At 48.9% G+C, this 20,769-nt stretch overlaps 1 protein-coding gene across 1 annotated transcript in view; it reads right to left on the bottom strand.

The window, feature by feature from the left end:
- Nucleotides 1–20,769, bottom strand: part of LOC125283108 (G-protein coupled receptor 143-like) — a 37,543-nt gene that overhangs the window by 9,972 nt on the left and 6,802 nt on the right. Inside the window, exons 4-8 of the mRNA XM_048222183.2 lie at nt 13,413–13,505; nt 10,443–10,552; nt 8,240–8,348; nt 7,056–7,173; nt 5,680–5,923 (exon numbers count right to left, since the gene is read on the bottom strand). Coding sequence (XP_048078140.1) covers nt 5,680–5,923; nt 7,056–7,173; nt 8,240–8,348; nt 10,443–10,552; nt 13,413–13,505 — 674 coding nt within the window. The remainder of the gene's footprint in view (nt 1–5,679; nt 5,924–7,055; nt 7,174–8,239; nt 8,349–10,442; nt 10,553–13,412; nt 13,506–20,769) is intronic.

Below are 20,769 nucleotides of genomic sequence, written 5' to 3'. Positions count from 1 at the left end.
TCTCCAAAGAAGACATCCAGATGGCAAACAGGCCTATGAAAAAAATGCTCCATGTCACTTGGCATCGGGAAAATACAAATCGAAACCACAATGAGATCTCACCTCACACAGGTCAGAATGGCTGACCCCAACAAGACAAGAAACAGGTGTTGGCAAGGATGTGGAGAAAATGGAACCCTCGTGCACTGTTGGTGGGAATGCAAACTGGTGCAGCCACTCTGAAAATAGTATGGAGGGTCCTGGGAAATTCAGAAATAGAATCGCCATATGATCCAGTAATTCCACTACTGAGTATTTACCCAAAGATTATGAAAACACTAATTCACAAAGACATATGCGTGCCTATGTTTCCTGCTGCAGTATTTGTAACAGTCAAGTGATGGAAGCAGCCCAAGTGTCCACTGACAGATGAAGGGATAACGAAGTTGTGGTGTGTATACACCCACATACACACAATCAAATATTACTCAGCCATAAAAGAGAATGAAATCTTGCCATTTGCAACAATATAGATGTACAAGGTACGATCCTAAGTGAAATACACTTAAAGACAAATACTCCATGATTTCACTCATGTAGTGGAATTTAAGACATAAAACAAGCAAACAAACAAGAAACAAACCAAAAAGGCGCGTGGGTGGCTCAGCCGTTAAGCGTCTGCCTTCGGCTCGGGTCACGATCCCAGGGTCCTGGGATCGAACCCCAGATCGGGCTCCCTGCTCAGCGGGGTGCCTGCTTCCCCCTCTCCTGCTCCCCCTGATTGTGCTCTATCAAGTAAATGAATAAAATCTTTAAAAAAAAGAAAAGAAAAGAAAAAAGAAACAAACCACAAAACAGTCCTAATTCTAGAGAACAAACTGGGGGTGACCAGAGGGGACGTGGGCAGAGGGATGGGAGCAACAGGTGATGGGATCACCAGCGCACTGGCTGTGCCGAGCACTGGGGGACGTATACAAGTGTTCAATCACTACGTTGTACACCTGAAACTAACAGAACACTGTACGTTAACCGTAGTGGAGTTTCAAAACATAAGAAAAGAAGCAAAGAGAAAAGACTCAGGTGTTCGTTTGCACCTGCATGGTGAAAGGTTAAAAGTAAACTCAACGTTCTGTTTCAATATAGGCACGGAAGCGTCCGGACTGAGAACTCTTGAAGAAGGTCTGGCGCTAGTTCACTGGGGACGGTCCTTGGCGCTCACTGTTCAGTGCACTGGACTCGTTGCGTTGAGCATGCCCATGTATACGTTTAGAAAAGAGCTACACTTCCCGTTCTGGTGTGTGTACTGGGTTTTCCCTGTACCCACTCAGGTACCAAGGCTCAAGCTCCACCCGTAAGAGAACAGCTCTTGCGAGGCTTTCCCCTGACGTGATGCACCGCAGTGGCATCGTCTGTGCACGTAACTTACTGAGACTCAGCTGTAGTCAGTGACGGGGCGGGTGGGTGGAGGACGGGAGGGCAGGACGGCTGAGAACGACATCCTCCAGGCGATCCTGCCGGCCGGCGCTCCACCCGTTAGCCTGTGCCCACTGTCGGGCAGGGAAGACAGACGTTCTGTGAGCTGGCGAAGCCTCTAGAAAGACTCTGTGAATGGCCCCCGAGACACACTGACCAGGGAAGAGTTAGAATCCTGAAACTGTCCCTGGAGGGCCACGGCAGTGACAGACAGCCACAGTCTCATGTGGAGATCTTTATAAACGTGAGGTGTCCTAGGCTGCAAAACACTTAAATTCTTTAATTAAATTTTTTTTTAAAGATTTTATTTATTTATTTGACAGAGAGAGAGACAGAGAGGGTACACAAGCAGGGGGAGTGGGAGAGGAAGAAGCAGGCTCCCAGTGGAGGAGCCCGATGTGGGGCTCGATCCCAGAACGCCGGGATCACGCCCTGAGCCGAAGGCAGACGCTTAACGACTGAGCCACCCAGGCACCCCTAAAATGCTTTAATTTCTGAATAAAATTCCCCTTCATTCTTTTTAGCCAAGTCCCGCACAGGATGCCTATACAAAATACGAGACTGTATCTTAGGAACAACGCTGAAGGATTCCCAGGTGAGCAGACAGAAACCGAAGGCTGTACCCGCCCCTTCCGTCGCATCTCCACCACATACTTTCGCCAATGTCGGTGGTTAGCTTGGCAAAGTTACTCTGTGCTTCCACATCCCTCAAAAAGCCTGACCCAACAGACGTAACTAACAATACGTTACCAGGGCTCTAAATCAGTAGCTCCTACTTGTACACATATCCTTTCCACAATCAAAGATACCAACTACATTCCTCGTTTTTCTCAAAAAGCGTTTCCCACATGCTTTCTTTTTCCTCTAAATTTTTTCTCAAACTGGCATTTCCATTGCTTATCCTATTCCTAGCTTTTCTTATTATTATTAGAGAGAGAGCAAGCGAGCACGAGCAGGGAGAGGCACAAGGAGAGGGAAACAAAGAATCCCAGGCAGGCTCCCTGCTCAGCGCGGAGCCAGATGCGGGACTTGACCCACGACCCATGACCCTGAGATCACGACCTGAGCAGAAATCGAGAGTCGTGTGCTCAAACGACTGAGTCACCCAGGTGCCCCTATTGCTGGGTTTTTTATTTTGTCCAACAGACTGTGAGATCCTTGGGGGCCAGGTTTGCAGCCTCTGGTCCCCTCACCCCACACAGCTCGCAGCACGAGGCCTGGTGGAGCTGTGGGAGGTCATCGGTCATTATTACCAGAACCAAGTACGACTCTATCCATGTAATGGAGTATTATTCAGCCATAAAAAGCCGAAATTCTGACGCAGGCCAGACGTGGATGAACCCTGAAAACATCATGCTAAGTGAGAGAACGCAGCCGCAAAAGCACAAACATTTGTCCGTTTAGATGAAATGTCCAGAAGAGGCAAATCCAGAGACAGAAAGTAAATCAGCAGCTGAGGGGAGGGAGGAATGGGAAGGGCTGAGAACAGGAATAGGGCTTGCTTTTGGAGTGATGACAATGTTCTGGAATTAGACACCTGCACAACTCTGTGAATATACTAAAACCCACCGGCGTTGAAAGTACGCTTTAAGAGGATGAATTTTATGGTATGCGAATTATATCTCCGTTTTTCACAAAAGCACAGGAGGGGAGTCAAAAGCAAGGTGGGAGTAGGGCCAGTCTTCTCTGCAGTGAGAAGTCTGGGGCACTTCTCTAGGGAACGCCGCCATCGGCGCCTCTGTCACGGTCCAAACGCCAAGATTTTTAAGACGTTTCCTTATTGCACTATTTCCCCAAATACAAACTGACTAACCAAATGGAGTTCAAATTTCAAAGACAGACTCTCCATCACGCGTGAGAGCGTGGCTGTGAATTACTCCATCCCGTCAGCCTTGCTGAGGGCTCGCACTGAGGACGAGGGAAGGGAAGGAAGCTTCGAGAGAGAGCAGCCGGAAGGGACCCATGCCCTGTTTCTATCGGCTCTGTTCACTTTCTCAAAAAGCCCCGTGTCAATACTCCCGACCTTCAGGCCCAGACCCATGCCCCAGCTTGCTGAGACATACTGACTGGTGGTGTTCCTTGGTGGTGACTGGGGCAGGGGGCACGTTGGGATGGTTTTTATTGTCATTTCTCATGTTTTACTTGACTTCCAAAGACAGGCTCGACCACTCTGAAACACCAGGATGGGAATCCAGCAGAACTAAACAGATCGAGATCAAATTTTTTGGCTCATTCCCAGGTGGTACCAGGCTAACAGCAGCTCCCCTCGGTGGTTCCGTCATCCTTGATGAAGGATTTGCACCGGAGAGAAAGTCGATTAACACATGGTCTCCGCCTTTTCGCTTTAGCCAGAAACACTGTTTTCCTTTGAGGCTTCCAATTACAACCAGACAATACTCATCTCACAGAATCAATCTATCAGTTCATCACTACATATTTTGGCCCCGAGAATAAACCAAGCCAATCATCTGAAAACAAACCCTCCTTCAATGTAACTGAATTGAAAGAATGGAAAGAAACTCTCAAGTCATTTCCACACAGCCTTGCCGTATCTTCCCTTCTCTCAAATTTCAATATTATTTCCATACATACAGTCCGTCTGGATTGTGTGGTGTCTATCTTTGGCTTCACACATGCGTGTGTGTGTGTGTGTCTGTGTGTGTACTTGGCTCAGAAAACACGTTGGGGAAAGCAAATTTTTGGATCCGAGCTTTTGGACAGCCTAACGATTCTGCGCTGCTTGTTCCAAACTGGGGTCGCTGTGTGTCCAGGGGATATCTGTTGATGTCTGGAAACAGTGCTGGTTGTCCCCATCGGGATGGGCGCTACTGGCCATGAGCGGGCAGAGGCCAGGGAGGCTGCCCTGCATCCTACAGTGCCCAGGCCGGCCCTTGGGACAAAGAATCCCCCGCCCTACGTGCCAGCAGTGCTGAGAATGACACCTGCTCGGGAGACAGCCACAGAAGATGGGCAAGACGTTGTCACACGAGGCTGGTGCGTTTCTGCCAGCCCCAGCGTCAGCTGAGGACGGGTAAAGAAACCTCTATGTCCTGGAACACGCTCAGAAAAACCACCAGTGGGTTACCACAACATTACAGCCACCAAAGACCTTCTCCTAAGGATCAGTCTGCTTGCAGATTACAAACGGTCAGGTCAGCTAAAGCTCGGTGAATGTCAGAGTAGCGATTTTCAAACCCCTCCTCGTCAAAAGGTACATTTTGGCTGAAAACAAAGCCTTACAAGGAACCTCAACAGGGAGAAGACTGGTCCATTAGCAAAGTCGTTTCATAAGTTACAATTTGGACTGTACAACAAAATACTGTCATCCATTGGAACGACAGGGCTGCTTTCGTCAACACAAAACTCTGAAACCAAACACTAAGGTCTCCAAGTGAGTCTCCGTCACTTGAAGCTTTTCCTGTGTTTTGATTTGATCGCATCTCATCCAGGAAATTCAGTTTCACAGGGTGAAGGAGCTAACCATGGATGGTTTTAAGGTAGCTCACCTTCCCACCTTAGGGTAGCCCTTGAACCAAGAGGGCAGGTGAATGTCACCCAGCTCCACGCACACATGAGCTAACGTGATGGAACAAGTTAGTAGGTTGCCGGGCCTGGGTGGGTTAGTATCTGGTCACCAACGCATTTCAGGACACACAACTTTTCCTGCAAATTTTCGTGTACGTCTTGGAATTGAATTGATTCCTACATGTCCAAAGGGCCTCACTCGGGTTCCCGAGAACCAGGTTTGATGACCGCGGAGCAGTCTGAAGAGCACAACACGAGAGTCGCCAAACGAGAGGGACAGGTCCGAAAGGCAGCCCTGGGGCACTGGCTTTTCACCTGCAACAGCCGCACCCAGAACCAGGGTCAGTCACAGCACCACGGCCCTGCAGCAAGTGAGGGGTGTGGGGCGACAACGATCTCCTGTTCATACAGCCATCCGGCCAACGCGGGACCATTGCAAGTACAGGGGGCTACTGTGCTGAGGAACTGAGCGGCAGGCGCTGTTAAAATATTAAAGAGAGAGCTGGGTGACAAATGCCAGAGGAGCATCAATGTCCGCTGCGGTCACTCTCCATTCATACCTGAAGCATGTCACGGGACTAAGTATGTCACACCCTGAAGTATGTCGCCTGTCCCACACCACATCACCTCCTTGTTTTAGACAGGACTTCCAGGCTGGCCCTGGGTTTCCGCGACGCACCTGCCTCGGCAGACAGGGCTTACCTTCAGACAACATGCTCAGCGCCTCGTCGGACGTGTGTCCGCCGGCTCGCCCCACCTTCCCGCAAGTCGGGTGCTCACGGGGCACACAGGAGCCCTCTGGGGACAGGCCGGTCCGCTCCGTAGCAGAGGTCGCCACGGACTCCCACTGAATCTCCTTCCTCGGGGACTGAAACTCCAGGCTGCATCCCGTCCAGCCGTACAAGGCCAAGGACAAGAGGAATCCTTGGGCTGGATTCAGTATCCCCTGGGAAGCAGGAGAAAACAACACGGGTCAGTCAGCTGCGGTAGCAGGAGTGAAGGCACCAGCCCCACTCGCACGCCCGCTGGGCTGCCTCGTGTGCAAGTAAGCCGCTTGGCCGGGTTGGGGCAAGACAAAGACTGGCGTTAGGTGCTGCACCTTCCACGATGGCTGAAAACAGAGGAGGTGGGGGAGGGGAGGGGCAGGGAGGAGGGGGAAGGTACACAACACAGGGCAGCCCAACCAATCCTATTGTTGCCTGTGCCAGGGTGGCTTGGCTCTGCGACAGGTGCTTCCCATCCTGGGCTCGCGAGTCAGAATTTGATTTAACAAAGGTACCCGAGGCTACAAATGAGTCTGGAGAACATTCCTCCACTTGCATGTGGTAAACCGAAGGAACCAAGCGAAACTCCAAAGCCAAGGGGTGGAGGCAGTGAATGCTGGTCTTAGTCTAACGTCCTCATGAGTCAGATTCTCCCCGATTTGGGAGCAACATAAATACCAGTGCTGTACAGGACATCCCGTACCGCTCTAGTAACAGTTTAGTTTCTCATTATGAACTCAACACAGCGGAGACACTGGCAGGACGTCCTCACGCCGTTCCCACCTTACTCCCATGGTGTGTATTTCTAGCCAACGTTTTCTCACACACTATTATGTAGTTGTAACTAGCATAATTTTTATGTCTTGCGCTTTTCACTTAGTCCTAGAGATCTCGTAACTGTCCCATTTAACACCTGCATACCGTTCCATCGAGATCAAAAAATGTCATTTACTTAGCCATTCCCTCGTATTTGTTTAATTTGGGTTGCCTATAATGCTTGCTAATGACGGGTCATGTTACAAGGCACACCTTCATCCCTATGGCTTTCTCACAGGCTGAAATATTTCTTCAAGCTAAATTCCCTGATATTTTGAGTCTGCCTCAAAGGTCTGGTACACTGTGCCAAACTGATTCACCAGACTTGTGCCCATTTATAATGATCCCACCAAGGACTGGGACTAGCGAGCGAGAGGATCCAACGCAGATGGAGGTCCACAGGAACCTGTTAAACTCATCCATCAGACTTCTGTGCGGTTCTTGTCCTTTTTGACTTTTACTTTTCAAGAAAAAACTTTAAAATCAAGAGTGACCTACCATAATGAACCACGTGGTCTTGGCCGCATTTCTGACAGGTTTCAAAGAACTTCCACTGATGTCTGGTTGCATTTCAAGATAGAATAAAAGGCTTTCATTGATGATGTTAGGCAGCCAACTGTCAGAGAGAAAATAACCCAGGGTGACTCAATTCATTTTTAAATGCTGGGAGTCAGGGAACGTGTCTTCCAAGACTGACAAGTCCTAGAGGGGGGACCACTTGAGCAGCTGGGAGGAACCAGTGTAACCAGAATTTAAGAGATGTAACTCCTTTTCTCAAGTCTAAAGCAGAGATGAACAAATCTTCCCAAGGGTAACACTCCACACCACATCAGCTGTCAGGGACCTAGTAGTCTATGAAATAACCCAAAACGCGTGTTTCATTTGAAGAGTAACGTAACATTTTGACAGAGACCCCCACCCCAAAATCTTGCTATCTTACGTGTAAACTTTTTGATGTTATTGTTGGTAGGCCATTGAAATTTAAAATGACAAGCTAAGTGTATTTTTAGAGGGAGACAGTTTATTTCCATCTCTCCTAGGAGAACGTCCAAACAAACCTCCTCCTATCGGATAAATTATTAACACCACAAAGGCACACCCTGATTTGCAAACTATTGACTCAACCTAGCAAAAGGTTTTCTGACTCCCATCTGTTTTGCATTGGTTCCAGAACATTTTTCAAAGCATCCTCCTGAAACTTGGGGCAGAATGGGGGGGGGGGGCAAACTGAGGAGAGAGAAATTGCTCTCTACACTCCCTGACTGCAAAAAATGTACCCTTGCCCCCGTTTCTTGTAGGATACAGGAATCCTGGGGTCCCGATGGATAGAAATGGGCAAGTTTTAGAAGCGCGGTCAAGTGCTTCATTTCAGGGTTAGCCCTAGCAGTGAGAGTAAACCCTGGATGCACTTTTGGGATGTTAGCAAAACCAAACTCAGGATGTTTTGTTCCAAGGGCTTTATATAAAATCTGAGCAGATGTGAGTATCTTTGCAGGAGTTCATACGTTGTGGACTTAACTTCCTGTCTCGTGTGCATTTCCTCTAAGCGCCCCAGCACAGTGTCAAAGATTTCCTTTCCAAAGACTCTTCCCTTTGCAACTTTTGGGTCACACTTGGAAAAGTGCGCTGACTGCATATCCCTTCCCAGTGGCAACTTAAAAAAAATATAGAAGAAAGGTTACCAAATAATGAAAACCAGCATTATTTTGAAAAATCGGGTCTTGATCATGGCTCCCATCCGTCTCTCGTTCTCTGTGTAAATGCCTTGTCTTCCTTTTAGTAAAGAGGCCACTGCAAACAACAGAGGGAACTGCATGTAATGTACATTATTTGCATTTCCCGAGTGACGGGTAAGGGCGTCAACAAGGATGTCAGCCCATAAGCAAAGGCAGCAGAGCACGAGGCAGAGCGTGGTACTGCCCTTCCTCCCTCCCGGCTTCCAAGCCACGGTTCCCAGACTCCACGGGATGTACAGTCTTGCAAACTTTCACTTTCTTTTTTTTCTTTTGGATTTTATTTATTTAAGAGAGAGAGCTCGAGAAAGACAGAGGGTGCACAAGCAGGGGAAGGCAAATGGGCAGAGGCAGAGGGAGAAGCAGACTCCCCGCTGAGCAGGGAGGCCAATGTGGGGCTCGATCCCAGGACCCTGAGATCATGACTTGAGCCGAAGGCAGACGTTTAACTGACTGAGACATCCAGGCGTCCCTAAAACTTAGTTTCAAATCACTGTGGACTTTTATAAGAGTTGAAGAGACAGCACACAGAGTTTCTGCGGACCTATACCTAGATTCTCAACGTCGACAACTTACACACCAAGCTCACATTTGTCACAAGGAAGAGATTAGCAATGGTGCTTTACTATTAATTAAGCTCCAGATTTTATTTGGATCTTATGAGTTTAAGAACTGTATTTTTATCAAGAACTGTATTTTTTTAAAGGTTTATATTTTCTATTTTGAAAGCAGTACAGAGTTGGGGAGCCTGGGTGGTTCAGTTGGTGAAGCGTCTGCCTTCGGCTCAGGTCATGATCTCAGGGTCCTGGGATCGACACCCACATGGGGCTCCCTGCTCAGCGGGGAATCTGCTTCTCCCTCTCTCTCCCTCTGCTGCTCCCCCTCCTCTCAAATAAATAAAAATTTTAAAACAAAATAATGCACACTTGCTGTTTCGAACATCGAAAGATTAAAAATTTCTCCTTATAGGCAAGTTGGAAAATATAACAAAGGTTAGAGGAAAATTAATGAGCCATTGTCCACCCTGAGACCAGCACCGTGACCATCTTAATACATTTCTTTCCCATCATTTTCCTAGATGTGATTTTCATGTTTGATGTAACTGACTCAGCACTTTTATGCAATTCTGTTTAAAAAGTTGCTGTATTTAATATACTGTTTTTAAATGCAGACATGAAAAAAAAAAGGATCCAAAGAGCCACCATGATTTCCTATTCCTAATGGCAGAATCCTTTTAGTGTTTTAAAGTTCTACAATCAACAGCTGATCCTCAATCAACCCTTGGTTAAGATGCACTTTTTTTTTTAAGATTTTATTTGAGAGACAGAGAGCGTGCGTGCGAGAAAACACATGTGCACTGGGGGGAGGGGCAGAGGGAGAAGCAGACTCCCTGCCGAGCAGGGACCCTAATGATGCAGGGCTCAATCCCTGGACCCCAAGATGACACACGCTCAATCCCAGGATGCCTAACGGCCTGAGCCCCCCAGGTGCCCCCGACTTCTTCATTCTCATTCTGCACTTGAGAGATCCGGGAGGCTTAAGGTTGTTGGTTTGCTCCTGGTCACGCTTCCTTGGGGATGCGGTGGGGACTGGAATGCCAAGTCCCCAGCCTCAGCGGAGGCCTATCCAGTGCTTTCTGCTGGCTCACAACACCCTTCTTATCCAGTTCTTACCATTGCATTTGACTTATTTCCTGTGTTCTACTTCCTGTTTCCTGCCCAACTGAGAAAAGACATAGGCCGAGCACATGGTGGGAGTCGCCAGGCTCACCACTCCTCAGGCCACACTCCATCCCTTCCCCCTACTCCTATCTGAGCACCACAATTTTCTCAGGGCGCTCCTGGGGCCCACGAGGCACACCAAGGGCAGACCCACAATGAGCCCAGATGGAAATACCAAGTTCCCTGGTCCTGGCCTGGAGCTATTAAACGCCGGCCAAGAACAGATGTACCCACCACTAAAGAGGCTTGCTCACTTCATGTATTAAACCTGCTCACTTTCTCCAAGTGCACTGTCCTTATGTCTCTGAGGAATGACAAATGGGGTCAATGTCCTGGATGACTCCAGAAGGACGACACATGCCATCATCTGAGCTCAAGGCATGGAGCCATACCCCACAGTCCTGCACCCAGAGAGCCTCCCTGTTACTCACCTGCAGTCACTGTCTTTCGGAACAGGATGGGGTTGGCCACAAAGACCAGTAGCAGTGGCAAGTATGTGGTGACATAGTGGGGAATGGCATGCTCCAGATCCCGCTCACACCTGGGGGAGGAAAACCAAGTCATTCTCCAAAACAAGGCTCTGCCGAAAATATGCACACTTATCTGGAAGCCGAGATAAGAAGAGGAGAGTGAAAAGGGAAACGCATAAATCCACTTCTGAGTCTGCCCAAAGGAAACGTGACTCATAGCTCATGTCTGCGAATAAGCAATACATCACCCAAGAAGGGAGATCAATCATGTTTCTGTTTGTCTGTCTTGTAAATGGAAGGACCTCTAAGGCATTCCACTGGGGGAGCTTTTAAAGGCCCCTGCTGGGAAAAGGAAAGATAGAGGCAGACACAGTGGAATGGGGGAGTCCCCTACACGGGGTCTCTTCAAGGAGAAAAAGACCAATGCAAGTAGAGACAGAGGCGCTCAGCGAAGTAGTGAGGTTTTCAGTACGTACTCGGCACTATGCCTGGCCAGTCCCGTGAAGGAGATCCAGCTCCTCCCCTTGAGCACCCCAAAATACCTAAGCTTCATGTTTCAAAAGAAATGTGTTCCCATGGTTATGCATAACAATCATTTCAGTGTTGCTTTTCAGGGAGAAGGACCAGAATTAATTAATTAAATTCTCTCTTTTTTTTTTAAGATTTTATTTATTTTGAGCACCTGGGTGGCTCAGTCGGTTCAGCGCCTGCCTTTGGCTCAGGTCATGATCCCAGGGTCCTGGGATGGAGCCCCGCATCGGGCTCCCTGCTCGGCGGGGAGTCTGCTTCTCCTTCTACCTCTCCTCCCTGCTTATGAATGCTCTCTCACACTCTAATAAATAAATGAAAAAAAAAAGATTTTATGTATTCATTCATGACAGGGGTGGGCAGAGGCAGAAGTAGGCTCCTCGTTGCGCAGGGCGCCCAACCCAGGACTTGATCCCAGGACCCTGAGATCACGACCTGAGCTAAAGGCAGACACTTAACCCACTGAGCCACCCAGCTGTCCCAAGGACCGGCGTTTCTGTTGAAGGATCATGGGAATCGTAGTGACTATGTAACACAGTGGAGTGCCACGCAGACATGGGTTTACCAAGGTAAGAACTATCAGCTAAGAAATCAGTTAAGACAAAGAGGAAGAGACAATTGAAGGCAAAGGGGACAGAGGACAGCTCAGGATCAACCCAAGTAGGAGGTGGAAAAGCAGACAAGGGACCAGCCCCTCTGGCCACAGAAGGTGGAATGATAAAAATGCAAGCACTCTTGTTTTAATATGCATGGAGTGGTCAAACCAGAAGCAGAAAATGATAGAACATGCAAAAAAAGTCAGGAAAGAAAAACACAGAGCCACCTTTTCTCGCCATCAGAAGGCACGCAGTACTGCCTTACAATGCTACCTTCCTTGAAGAGAAGCTTTCATTTGCAATGTGAAGGCTCAAATGTGGTCTGAAAGGCTGGAGGGAGAAACAGGTGGAGGAAGAGACAAAAAGTGAGCAACGAATGACAGGGTGAGGATGGGGGCCTGACGCAGGCCCAACAGCAGCCTCCTAAGGACCACAGGGGCACCTCAGAGCTCCCCGAGAGCCCTGCAGCAACGGCCCCTCATGCTCAGATGCAACCTGCCCAGGAGGCTCCAGGAGCCCACAGGTGAAGGTCAGTGATGGTAACTCCCTTTCCAATTAAGTGCATTCCAGTATAACACCACCGTCACTGTATTCGTCCTTTTCAAGTTCCTCAGGATGGACCTACCCAGAATTTTGGGGGTGTTCCCATCAACGAGGCAACACCAATTTGGAGATGTCTAAGTGAGTAGCCGCAAGAAGTCAAAAAGGAAGCGGGGAGAAAAGGTCTAACCATGAGTCAGCAAACTTTCTGTCAGGGAACATTTCCAGTAAGTATTTTATGCTCCGTGGACCAAACAGCCTGTCGAAACTGACACTGCAGTGTGAAAGCAGCCATAAACCACGCATAAACAAATGGGCAAGACTGTGTTCCAATAAAACTTTATTTACAAAACCAAGCAGAGGGCCGGATTTGTCTGCAGGGCTGTGCTGTGTTGATCCTTGTCTATACTGCCCTAAAATCACAAAGAGACAATGTCCAAACTGTTTTTCAGTTTTCCATTAGAAGTTAGAATATACACACTTGGAGGGACCATAAGGCCTTAGAAATGGTTGCACTGATGAGATTTTTTCTAAAAGATTTTATTTACTTATCTGACAGAGAGAGAGAGTGAGCACAAGCAGGGGGAGCAGCAGAGGGAGAGGGAGAAGCAGGCTCCCCACTGAGCAGGAAGCCCAACATGGGCTCGATCCCAAGGCTCTAGGATCGTGACCTGAGCCCAAGGCATACGTCTTACCAACTGAACCAAACCAACTGAGCCACCCAGGCGCCCCTGCATTGACTAGATTTTAAGGCTGAAGAAGAACCTGAGACAATTTCCGCTATCTATCTACCTGCATCTGTGTTCAGGATGGCTGAAAGAGGGAAGAGAAGTGACAGAGTGAGGCAAGCAGAGGCTCAGAACCAGCTCCTCCAAGAGCCACTTGGAGTTCATCCTTAGGAGGGCAAACTCCCGTGGTCATGCAGATGAAGCTGGCTGGAAGAATAAAAAGCAAACAACGGGTTTGCCTGAGAAAGCTCCAGCAGTATGGAGAGGGACACAGCCAGAGCTGTGTGCACGTTGTCACACGGAGGACACACCCCTGAAGCCCTGCGCACAGGCACCCCCCCACACAGATGCGAAGGGCAGAGGCAGAGAAATGAGCTCAAGAGCACAAGGTATGGTAGTGAGTGCCCCCTCCCCCCGGGATTCAGCTGGGCGGCTCTGGGAACAAGGGCCTGACCTGCAAGGGGCCCACTCTGGCTCGGGGCCCACGCATTGTCTGCAAGAGCACTCCATGGGCAAGGGAGTTGGGAATCCCGGCTTACCTGGACACGGAAGGGTAGTAGAGCACGACCACTCCCTCCACGCAGAGCAGGGCGGCCAGGCCCCAGGCCATGATGCGGTACAGCAGGATGGTGCTAGGGGAGAAGCGGGACAGGGGGCCCTGTCTGAGAGGAGGGACGGAGACGTCCAGCAACAGAAAATACCAGACCCACTCCCGGGCCCCAGAACACTCAGGACAATGTACACTGAGCAAACCCTTGGCAAAGACTTGCCTTATTATGCCTCTGAGTGTTAATTTGTTAATTGAGATGAAATTCATGACATAAAAGTAACCATTTTCAACTGAGCAACTCAGGAACATTCAGTAAATTCATTATATTGTGCAATCATCTCCTCTACCCAGTTCGAAAACAGTCATCACCCCTGAAGGAAAGCCCAGACGCATTAAGCAGGCGCCCCCGGTTCCTCCTGCTCCTGGCCCCCAGCAACCACCAGCTTCCTTTGTGTCTCTATGGTTTTTCTTATTCTGCACAATTCAGGCATATGGAGTCACACAGTATGTGGCCCTCTGCATCTGGCTTCTTTCACAACATGAGGCTTTCAAGGTTGAGAGGAACAAGGCACGGGTACCTCATCCGTCCTCCTCAGCACCCGGCTGACCCACTAAGCGAGGAGCTCCTATCCCTAAACCTTCCCAAAGGTACCCTGTACCTAAAAGTCAAGGATCTCTGTGCTCAGTCAGAACCAAGGTCTCTGAAGAAATGTGTGATCACTGGATGTTCCAGGACAGTGGGGAGCTTCCCTTCCTTGCCTTCCTCCCCCACGCCCCACCACTGGCTGCATGCTTCACATTCCGGGAACATCTCGACCCTTCATCTTCCTATGCCCACACACCCCGCCCTTTCTCCCTACAGACTGAAGGCAGCCAGCCCTGCAGCTGGGGTCCCGAAGACGGACGCACAGCTCTCTGTGCCAAGGCAGCGTTCAGTTTGCCTCCTCTGTGTCCCAGGACGGGGGCTCAGTGCTCCGTCAGATGCCCTAGCCACAACCCAAGACTCTACCAGACTCCTGGCAAACAGTGCAACCCCCAACCCATCGGGATTTTAACTCTGAAGATCAGCTGTGTAGACAAGGGAACGGTCAGGGATCCGAGTGAAGGGATGCCCTTCTAGAAAGAGACAGAAGAAGAGAGACAGCACAGGGGAATGAGCTTCAGGAAGAAGCAGCATTTCCTAGCAGCCCTCTGGAAGGCCACAAGGAAAGGACTCCAGCATGTTTTTACTCCCATGTTAGAACCGGTTCTGGAGTGGCCCTGCCCTTTCTCTCCCGGTCTGGGAGCTGGTAGGGCGGGTTTTGCCCAGAAGTCAGAGGCTCCACATGAAACAAAGGAAAAAACGAGCAGCTTTCTGCAAGGGCCTGGGTGGCTGAACAGTGCAGAAGGTTTGCATTGCAGACCCCCACCTTGGGCCGCAGGGAGCTAGGAGTATGGAGAGGTGGGAGACAGCAGGCCAGGGGGCAAGGCCAGGCGAGTGCAGGGCTGGAGGTGGCCAGGCTAGTCAACGGCGCTCTGGCTCCAGACGGCCAAGCAGGGTGGGAGTCAGGCCTGTGCTCAGGCGGCAGCCACTTTAATAACTGATACCATCCACAACCCACACCAGGTGGTGAGTCTGAACTCCAGTGCATCCACAGTGAGGAGCAGCGAGTGGCCGAAGACCCTTGTCCCTTTATCTGACCACTAGACAGTTTCCAGGTCCAGGCCTGCAACGACCCCCTTCTCTCACACTCATGTTCACGGAGCAAGTAGTGACTCCAATGTAGGGCTTTTCCCACACTCCTAACCACCTTCTGTTACTGGTTAAAACCTGTACATCTTGCATCAGGAACCAAAGCAGCAGTTAAATTTTAACTCTAAATCTGTCTTAATGACATTTCTTAGGATTAGGATTTGTAAAAAGATTCTCCTGTGCCAAAAAAAAAATAGCTTAGGACTGGAAGGATCTAGAAGCGAACGTGGGGTTTAATCCAGCCATCCCTGCCTTGGAATTCATTCCGACCCATCATGGGAAGCTCGTCTCTTCACTGTCACCTGCAGAATGAAGTGCCCTCAGCCCTGGGAGCAAGCCTGCAAGCAAGGCGCTCCAAGCCCCCTGTGCTGGCCCCAGGCGCCCTCCCACCAGGAAGCACGGCTTCTGCCAGGAACTAGGTAGGGGCTGGGTCTCTGTGGAGCCAGAGCATCGTCTTATTTCTCTGTTGTGCTCCCTACTCCTTTCTGTTTAAGGTTTATTTATTTGAGAGAGAGCCAGCAAGCACACAAGCGAGCAGTGTGGGGGAGGAGCGGAGGAAAAGGGAGAGAGACACCCAATCAGACTCCTCACTGAGCCCAACACAGGGCTCGATCCCATGACCCTGACTGACAGCAGGACCTGAGCTGAAACCAAGAGTTGGAGGCTTCACCAACTGAGCCACCCATGCTCCCCAGCCCTACTCCTTTCTGATGGGAGAGCCCACTTCACTCTCAAAGGTCTTCCTAATGCTGGCCCCCTGCCCTTGCTCTTGTCCTTAGGAGGGCATCTGGACATTTCACATCTTGGGACCTTTGCCTCCGGCTTGATTGGCAGGTGCTCGGAAGCCATGCTCTGCCAGCATCCTCTAATCTCTGCATGCCCTCTGCATCCTGCCTATCCTTACTCTGTGCTCCAAAATGCATTCCAAACATGCTTCTGGGCATGAGGAGGGCTTCCGGATTGCCTGCCCCGGCTTCCAAGGGCTCTGTCTTCTCCATCCAGAAAGCTCTCAGGCTGCCCCATCTGACCACAGTCGTCCACGGGTAGGGGTGAAGCAATGCACACTCTTGTGACAGCAAGAGGCATACTCTTCTTGCAGCTTCCTTTTGGTGCTCCAAGGCTCCTCTTATCTCCACAACTGGCTGTCTGTGAGACCTCTAGTGTGTCCAAAATTGAGTGAGAAAGGAATCAGGAACACACACTTGCACTGGGCTTCCAGGTCCAAGACCTCTCACTGCAGCTAGTTTTGACTACCCAAAGCCATTTTCCCTTTTTCCTTAGTAACATAATGTGATGTCATGCCAAACAGCAGTATGCTTGGCTAACAAACTATACTTCCAACCTCCCTTTAAGTGGCCATGCAACTAAATTCTGGCGAATAATACAAAAGTGGAATTGTTGCATAAAATCTCCAGGGAGGGTGCTTAAAGGGAGGTGGCTCAGGAGAAAATAGACCCTTATGCATTGCCCCCTTCCTACCACCTGCTGCCTGGATGCAGATGTGATGGCTAGAATCAAGGAAATTCAAATCAAAACCACACTGAGATACCACCTTACGCCAGTTAGAATGGCAAAAATAGACAAGGCAAGAAACAACAATTGTTGGAGAGGATGTGGAGAAAGGGGATCCCTCCTACATTGTTGGTGGGAATGCAAGTTGGTACAGCCACTCTGGAAAACAGTGTGGAGGTCCCTTAAAAAGTTAAAAATTGAGCTACCCTATGATCCAGCCATTCCACTACTGGGTATTTACCCCAAAGATACAGACGTAGTGAAGAGAAGGGCCATATGCACCCCAATGTTCATAGCAGCAATGTCCACAATAGCTAAATCGTGGAAGGAGCCGAGATGCCCTTCAACAGATGACTGGATTAAGAAGTTGTGGTCCATATATACAAGGGAATATTACTCAGCTATCAGAAAGAACGAGTTCTCAACATTTGCTACAACATGGACGGCACTGGAGGAGATAATGCTAAGTGAAATAAGTCAAGCAGAGAAAGACAACTATCATATGATTTCTCTCATCTATGGAACATAAGAACTAGGATGATCGGTAGGGGAAGAAAGGGATAAAGAAAGGGGGGGTAATCAGAAGGGGGAATGAAACATGAGAGACTATGGACTCTGAGAAACAAAGTGAGGACCTCAGAGGGGAGGGGGGTGGGGGAATGGGATAGACCGGTGATGGGTAGTAAGGAGGGCACGTATTGCATGGTGCACTGGGTGTTATACACAACTAATGAATCATCGAGCCTTACATCGGAAACCGGGGATGTACTGTATGGTGACTAACATAATATAATAAAAAATCATTAAAAAAAAAAAAAAAAAGATGTGATGGCTAGAGCTCCAGCAGCTATATTGGGTCATGACACCCTGAAGTTGGAAGTCACACAATGGAAAATGGAGCAAGAAGATAGAAGGAGCTTGGGTCCCTGATGTCTAAGGGCACTGGATTCTCTACCTCTGGCCTCTTTTAGCATGGAAGAAAAATTATCTTAATAAGTCACTAATATTTAATGAATTTTATGGAGCCAAAGCTAATCCTCACTGATATACCTGGTTGGCTGCCTCTGACCCTCACCACCTTCCCTAGAGAATTTTCAAAACCAAGAATATATAGTTCTATACGGATGTATAAAAATTTAGGAGCTAAAGTAAAAAGGTGGAAGGAACAAGCACAAAAAAACACACTAAACTTCAGGCCAGAGAGACCAAAGTTAATGATGAGGACACATGAGGAATACCAATGATTTCATTCTTTCATTTTTAAAGGTTTTATTTACTTGACAGAGAGAGCAAGAGAGCACAAGCAGGGGGAGCTGCAGAGCAAGGGGGAGAAGCAGGCTCACCGCTGTGCAGGGAGCCCAACGCGGGACTCGACCCCGGGACTCTGATATCGTGACCTGTACTGAAGGCAGACACTTAATTGACTGACCCACCCAGGAGTCGCCTACCAACGATGTCAGAGCAAGGAACTACTAAGGTTGCCCCCCGTATTCTACGGCCTGAATGTGATCTTTGTTTACCGATACTGGCGTTAAAAGTAAATTTATTCGGGCGGCTGGCTGGTTCAGCAGGTGGAGCACACAATTAGTGATCTCAGAGTTGTAAGTTCAAGCCCCACATTGGGTATAGAGATTACTTAAAACTAAAATCTTCAGGGGTCCCACATCAAGCAGGGAGCCTGCTTCTCCGTCTGCCTCTGTCATTCTCCTGGCTTGTTCTCCATTTCTCTCTCTCAAATAAATAAAATCTTTTAAAAACATAAAAAATTTTTAAAAAATAATTTAAAAAGTGAATTTATTCAACAAATGGTGCTGGGACAACTGGACATTCACGTGAAAAAGAATAAACATCAACCTTTTCCTCACCTACACACAGAAATTAATTTAAAATGGATCACTGGGGCACCTGCGTGGCTCCGTCAGTTAAGCATCCAACTCCTGGTTTGGGACCCTCGATCTAAGGGTCATGAGATGAAGCCCCAAGCTGGGCTCCATGCTCAGTACGGAGTCTGCTTGAGATTTTCTCTCTCCCTCTGCCTGTCCCCCTACCCCAACAAAATAATTTAAAAAAAAATTTTTTTTTTTTTTAAGATTTATTTATTTGACAGAGAGAGTGAGCACAAGCAGGGGGAGTTGGAAAGGGAGAAGCAGGGCGCCTGGGTGCCTCAGTGGTTAAGCATCTGCCTTCGGCCCAGGGTGTGATCCCAGAGTCCTGGGATCGAGTCCTGCATCAGGCTCCTCTGCTGGGAGCCTGCTTCTTCCTCTCCCACTCCCCCTGCTTGTGTTCCCTCTCTCGCTGGCTGCCTCTCTGTCAAATAAATAAATAAAATCTTTAAAAAAAAAAAAAAAAAGAAAGGAAAGGGAGAAGCGGACTCCCTGCTGAGCTACGAGCCCAATGTGGGGCTCAATCCCAGGACCCCGGGATCATGACCTGAGCTGAAGGCAGACACTTAACTGACTGAGCCACCCAGGTGCCCCATAAATAAATAAAATCTTACAGATAAATAAAACGGACCAGCACCTGGCGGGCTTAGTTGGTAGAGCATGTGACTCTTGATCTCAGGGTTGTAAGTTCAAGTCCCACACTGGGTGTGGAGATGAGTTAAAGAGAAAATCTTTAAAATGGATCACAGACCTAAATTAAAGTATTCAAACTTTTTTTTTTTTTTTTGGTTCCTAAGTTTTATTCAAGAACTCATACAAAATACTCCAGATAAATGAGTTTCAAGCCTCATCTTCCTCATCCTGGTTAATCTGGAAATAACGTAATTCACAAACTTCTTTGCTGTTAGCAACTACACGCAACCACTCACGTGGATGATGATTCTTCAAGTATTTTTTGGTGAGATACCGCAAATACCTTTTGGAAAAAGGCACCTTAGGGGCGCCTGGGTGGCTCAGTTGGTTAAGCATCCGACTCTTGGGGCGCCTGGGTGGCTCAGTCGTTAAGCATCTGCCTTTGGCTCAGGGCGTGATCCCCGCGTTCTGGGATCGAGCCCCATGTCAGGCTCCTCTGCTGGGAGCTGCTTCTTCCTCTCCCACTCCCCCTGCTTGTGTTCCTCTCTCACTGGCTATTGCTGTGTCATATAAATAAAACCTTAAAAAAAAAAAAAAAAAAAGCATCCGACTCTTGGTTTCGGATCAGGTCATGATCTCATGGGTCCTGTGATCACACTCCACGTGGAGCCCCAAGGCCAACTCTGAGCTCCGTGGATTCTCTCCCTCTGCTAGCCGCCCCGCACTGTGATCAACCCCACGTGGAGCCCCAAGGCCAACTCTGAGCTCTGTGGAGAGATTCTCTCCCTCTGCTAGCCCCCCCACTGTGATCACACTCCACGTGGAGCCCCAAGGCCAACTCTGAGCCCCGTGGAGAGATTCTCTCCCTCTGCTAGTCCCCCCCCCCCACTTGAAAGTACATTCTCTCAAATAAAGAAGTAAATCTTTAAAATAAAATCTTTAAAAAAATCTATGTAAGGGGCGCCTGGGTGGCTCAGTAAGTTAAGTGTCTGCTTTCGGCTCAGGTCATGGTCCCACAGTCCTGGGATGCAGCCCTCTGTGGGTCTCCCTGATCAGCGGGGGGTCTGCTTCTCTTCTTGCTCTCCTTTTGCTGCTGTCAAATGATCTCTCTCTCTCTGCATCAAATGAATAAATAAAACCTTAAATATATATATATATAGAGAGAGAGAGAGAGTTCAAATTTAGCACATCCGGGGGCACCTGTGTGGCTCAGTTGGTTAAGCATTTAACTCGTGATTTCAGCTCAAGTCATAATCTCAGGGTCGTGAGATTGAGCCTCATATGTCAGTTCTGTGCTGAGTATGGAGTCCACTTGAGCTTCTCTCTCTCCCTCCCTCTCCCCCCCTCCACCGCCCCACTCCCCTGCTCACGTGCTCTGTCTCTTAAAATTAAAGAAAACAAAATGCAGTGCATCCATACAGCGGAACAGTATCAGAAGCGCCCAGGGAGGAGCTGCTGATGCTGCCACTACACGGGGAACGCTGGAAAATGTCCTGCTAAGTGTAAGAAGCCAGACATAAAAGGTCACGTGCTGAACGACTCCACTTACAGACAATGCCCGGAGTAGGCAAACCTGGAGACAGAAA

Source organism: Ursus arctos, chromosome Y (genome assembly GCF_023065955.2).
Source record: "Ursus arctos isolate Adak ecotype North America chromosome Y, UrsArc2.0, whole genome shotgun sequence".
Taxonomy (NCBI): Eukaryota; Metazoa; Chordata; class Mammalia; order Carnivora; family Ursidae; genus Ursus; species Ursus arctos.
The sequence above is the reverse complement of the archived record's forward strand: the minus strand, read 5'-3'. Positions and strand labels throughout refer to the sequence as shown.